The 4,764-nt window shown below is 39.3% G+C and overlaps 1 protein-coding gene across 1 annotated transcript in view; it reads left to right on the forward strand.

Annotated features, from left to right (window-relative positions):
• Positions 1–4,764, forward strand: part of snd1 (staphylococcal nuclease and tudor domain containing 1) — a 176,916-nt gene that overhangs the window by 57,594 nt on the left and 114,558 nt on the right. The window contains exon 16 of the mRNA XM_013910931.1: positions 4,041–4,150. Coding sequence (XP_013766385.1) covers positions 4,041–4,150 — 110 coding nt within the window. The remainder of the gene's footprint in view (positions 1–4,040; positions 4,151–4,764) is intronic.

Below are 4,764 nucleotides of genomic sequence, written 5' to 3' on the forward strand. Positions count from 1 at the left end.
GTGTGTGTGTGTGTGTGTGTGTGTGTGTGTGTGTGTGTGTGTGTGTGTTGTTGTTTTTTTTTGCTTTCGTATATAGTGTGATGTCAGGACGATCAGTGTATGTCTTGTTTGTCTCGGAGATAAGATGGATATCCTGCAGTTTGACCTAGATGTTTATCGGGGTGTCAGGCGTGAGTTATGTATCGTGGCGCAGGTTAAAATTGGCTATGCTAAGTGACTCCCTGGTTCGGTCTAAATGCTGCAGGGAGGAGACTACAGTATGTGTGAGTAAGTCGCAGGATATTGAGTGCAGTTAGGTCATTTGAGGGGACAATGCAGTGTGTATTTGTTTGCAGATACGTCTGACTCGATTAGGGGGACTTCTCATTCAGGATGCATGATTAGTGTTTAAGAAATTCTAGCTACTTGTTAGAGGTTTGCTTTTCTTTGACTATTAATGTTTTTTAAGCTCTTTAGTTGGTTTGAAATCGTCTTCCCTGCATGCCTGGAAATTCCTTGTACTTTGTGTACTTATACAATTAAACCAGACTTCTTTGTCTGTTACATTAATGTTTCGTCTTTTCTGTGGATTATGCTAGGGGGGTGGGGGTAAAACCCTACATTTCCAGCCCTTATCATAGCTTCGGCCAATTCGAGCAGAAACTCAAATATCTCTCCCTCTCCAATTATTTCATATACCAATTTTTGCTAACGGCTTGCAGTATTTGCAAGCTGTTAACAACCTTTCCTCTTGTCTTTTTCTTCCCCCCCCCCCCTCGGCATCCCTTACCTCTCCTCTTGTCTTTGTTCAGGCAGCGTTGTAGCTACAGTGTCCCTTGTGGAAGTCCTGTCCTGGTCCACTTCTATAAATACTTTCAAATGATCTTGGCCATCAGTGTCTCCTCCTCCTCCTACTCCTTCTCTCTGTTTTACTGGAGGCTTTATTTTCTTTATGTTCTTGTTAATGTTTGAAAATAGACAAATACTTTGGAGAATATACACAACAACTATGATACTACTGAACTATTGTATGCTATAATTTAAAAAACCCCAGATGTTTCTTAATTTTAAATATATTTATTGTTAGTCTTTGGCATTTCATAGCTTTAAACTGTCTGACAGTCAAGTATATTGTAATTTAAACATCATGACCTTGAATTACTCAGGAACATAATATTTGAGCTGCAGTGAAACGATGCAAACTTCACTGTAAAAGAGAAATTCTCACGTGTCTGTTTGGCTTTAAAGCTAGCTGTTGGACACTTTAAGTCTTGCAGAAGGTTGACTCAACAGTTCTTCGTAACCCTTGGGTGCTGACTGTCCTGTGGCCTCATTTTTGCCTTTCCTGGGCCATTTTCCCTTCCCTGCCAGTGTGAATGCGCTGATGTCTTCTGTTCTTGTTCTCATAAATGGGACATGGTCACACAGGGAACAGAAAGTACTAAACAAAAAGATGAGATTAAAAAAAAGTCAGTTGGTCCTTCAGTCCAGTCTTTTTCTACTTCTATACATGAACAGTAATGTTAATCTTTAGGCAGTTAGAAAGTTTATAATGACTTCTTAGAAAGGACAAATAAATAAAATAACCTTATAAACTGCAGTAGCCAGTGTTTACACACTTTATAGGTTCATAGTGTCTTAGATTAATGACCCTGTAAACTAGGGATGGGCATTTCAAGTAACATCATTATTCTTTGAAGACTTAACACCCCTCTAATATAATTGGCCATAGTTGCGATAGACTTGCAGCATGCTATCTTAAGCTGGTGGAGTTCACGCTGGATGTAATTTTGTTCATTTTAAAAGCTGTTAAATGGCTCTCGCTGTGGCCCACACGTTTTATTGGTCTGGGGTCTGGTAGTTAGCAAAGAAACACATTCTTCTTTTTTTATTGGTAAACAGTAGTCCAAAAACAGCTTCTCTATGTGTTACCGCCACCTTTAAGTGGTAGAGGTAGGAAAAATATAAACTCACTGACCACTTTATTAGATAGAACTTTCTACCAGGTTGAATAATGTGAGCTTTGCGACGTGCTATGTTCAGGGTGCGTTGTGGTCTTAAAGGGATGGACATTATCAGCAACAATACTCATGCAGACCTTTACACCACTACCCTCAGTGGGAACTGATACAACACTAGATGGATTCATACGTTCATGTTGTTTATGCTCAATTCTGAGCATCTGAATACTGCAGCAGAAATTAAGACTTACCAGACAAGGCAACATTTTTCCAATCTTGGTGAGAGACTGTTCTTAGTCAGCAGTGGTCTTCTGCTGCTGCTGCAACAAGCTGGTCTTCTGCCTACCTTGGCTGTAACAAGTAGTTATTGCACTTACTTTTGTTTTCGTATAAGCTCAAAGCTATCCGTTGAAATACTCATACAAGCTAATCTGGCACCAACAACCATGTCACATTCAAAGTCACTTAAATCCCCTTTCTTGACCGTGTCTGCATCAAGAAATACGTTAACTACATATTTATATTAACTAGCTTTTAAGCAGGTATACCTAATAAAGTGGCTGCTGATTGCATATTTAAAAACAAATTGAAATAATGCATTTTTGTATATATGAATTTTAAAACATTTACAAAAAAAATGGATATAATAAATCTTTAAATTTGAAGGCTTTATTCACCGTATGCAATTCCTCCCTTAATCTAACACACACGAGCTTTTCTGTTCCATACACACTTTTTTCCCCTTCAGTTTTGCACACAATCTCAGCAGCATATACCTCTGCGAATCTCAAATGCCTCTTATAGAAATACATCATCATTCAGAAGTTCTCCAAGGGAACACAAGGAGACCATAAATAATACTTACGAGGACGAGGAGTGAGATTCAAATCCCAGGATAGTATTAGAGGGAGATGGCCAACGCTGAGCACTAAGTCACCAGGATTCCCTAGCACATCTGATTTTACTCTTCTGTCATGTATTTGTGAGTCCATCCTGAGGCAGTATATCTGTCACTCGAGTGAAGCTCATTAAATTAAACCTTGAGTCAAAGAGGGAAGAAAAGACCGTAGGAGAGAGCTGTTGCTTTATTAGCACAGCGCTCGAGGGTTGAACTCCCAACCGAATCTATCATTAGGCTACTCTGCATAAAACAATAGAGCACCAACCTGCTTGTTTTAGTGGTTAAGTGACACTAATTGCTTATTAATTGAAGTATTTGGAGAAAACTGGATGCAAACGAATACGAAAATAAATAAATAAAGCTGTTGTGTTTTTATATTCACCGTTTCCATTTGAATCTTCATCTGAAAGAGATTCCATGAGCGTTCACATCATCATGTATGAAAGGGAATAAAAGGAGGAGGAGGCGTCTCAGTCAATGAAACATATCTTCTCCAGTACAGGTTATACATGTGTAATTCAGTATGTGAACCGAGCCTTTTTTTTTTGGGGCACCTTTAAATACATAAATTCTCTGTTGCATGCATACATATCTTTTTAGTTTCATACTGGTTGATGTAGATATTCTACAGTACAAGCACCTTTATACCTGCTCTTTCCCTTCACCTTTGCTCTCAGGCTTATTCATTCCCTTCTCTCTTCTATTTAAAAAAAACAACAACAAAGAAGCCTTTGGAAATATAGCAAAGTTCATGTCATAGGATCCAAAGACAAAAATTTATTAGTGTAAATGTTTTTCTACAGAAGTGCTTCATGCACTCAGGTATGACCTCTGACAACCAATTATCCATTTAGCGCAGATCATAGTGCCGCTGGTTAATCTCTGTTTTTCCTCTGACGTGCATTTGTACAATTGAGCAGCCAAACAATTTTTGACCTTTTAAGAGGGACGAGGAACGTGCTTAATGTGGTCTAAGCTGTCAGGAGCAGCTGGAAAATGTGGATGTAATTTGATGGGTTTTTCCTTCTTTTTTCCTCCAAATGATAATTTGACTCAGTCATGCCTTTTTTAAAAATGTTATTTTATTGTTCTGGCTCTGCGAACCAAATAATGTTAAACCAATTTTTGGCATCTTGCTGTTCTTTTGAGTAGCAGCTGTGCTCACCTTTAACTCCTGCAACTGTTTCGTCTTTGGCCAGGTATTGAATGTCCACGCAGTTCCCGGAATACGCCCGGAGGCGTGCAGGTGGCTGAACCCTTTAGTGACGAGGCCATGCTGTTCACCAAAGAGCTGGTGCTGCAAAGGGAGGTAAGCAATGAAGTGGAACATTTTGGCCCCAGTTCTTATTGTTTCAAAGCCCAGCTCCATGTTGGGCACTTTTGATATTCTGCTGTTCTGGCGCTTAACTTCCTCTGTTTCACTCTCTTATTCACAGTCTGAGTTTCAGTATCCACTTTGCAGCATTTTAGTTTCACACTCACACTTTAGTTTTACTTTACTTTGAACATAAGATCATTTTGGTTCAGAGATGTGAGAAGAATGTGTGTTGTGCTTTAAACAGCAGATGGGAGAGCAGCTCTTTTAGCTGAATTCTGCTATCGAAAAATCCAAGTTTTTCCTTCCTTCTGTCAAACCTAATATGAAGGCAGTTTGTCCATAGATAGGGCCACTAGCTTTAATAAGCTGATTAAATTGTTTACTCCCAAATGAGCTTTATTACAGGTGCATTAAAGTGTTGGCAAATCTCAACAAGAATTTTGACAGAAGTGGACACAATCCCAATCCACTACCCTCAAAAGCACCTACACACACACACACACACACACACCATCCTCCAGTGCTTATTCCAGTTTACGGAAAACTCACCTGATAGTGGATCAGTGCTCCTGGGCTTTAGAAAACTCCATCCACTGTGTGCCTCT

This window comes from Pundamilia nyererei, unplaced genomic scaffold, assembly GCF_000239375.1.
Source record: "Pundamilia nyererei isolate P.nyererei 1_Seehausen unplaced genomic scaffold, PunNye1.0 scaffold00052, whole genome shotgun sequence".
Taxonomy (NCBI): domain Eukaryota; kingdom Metazoa; phylum Chordata; class Actinopteri; order Cichliformes; family Cichlidae; genus Pundamilia; species Pundamilia nyererei.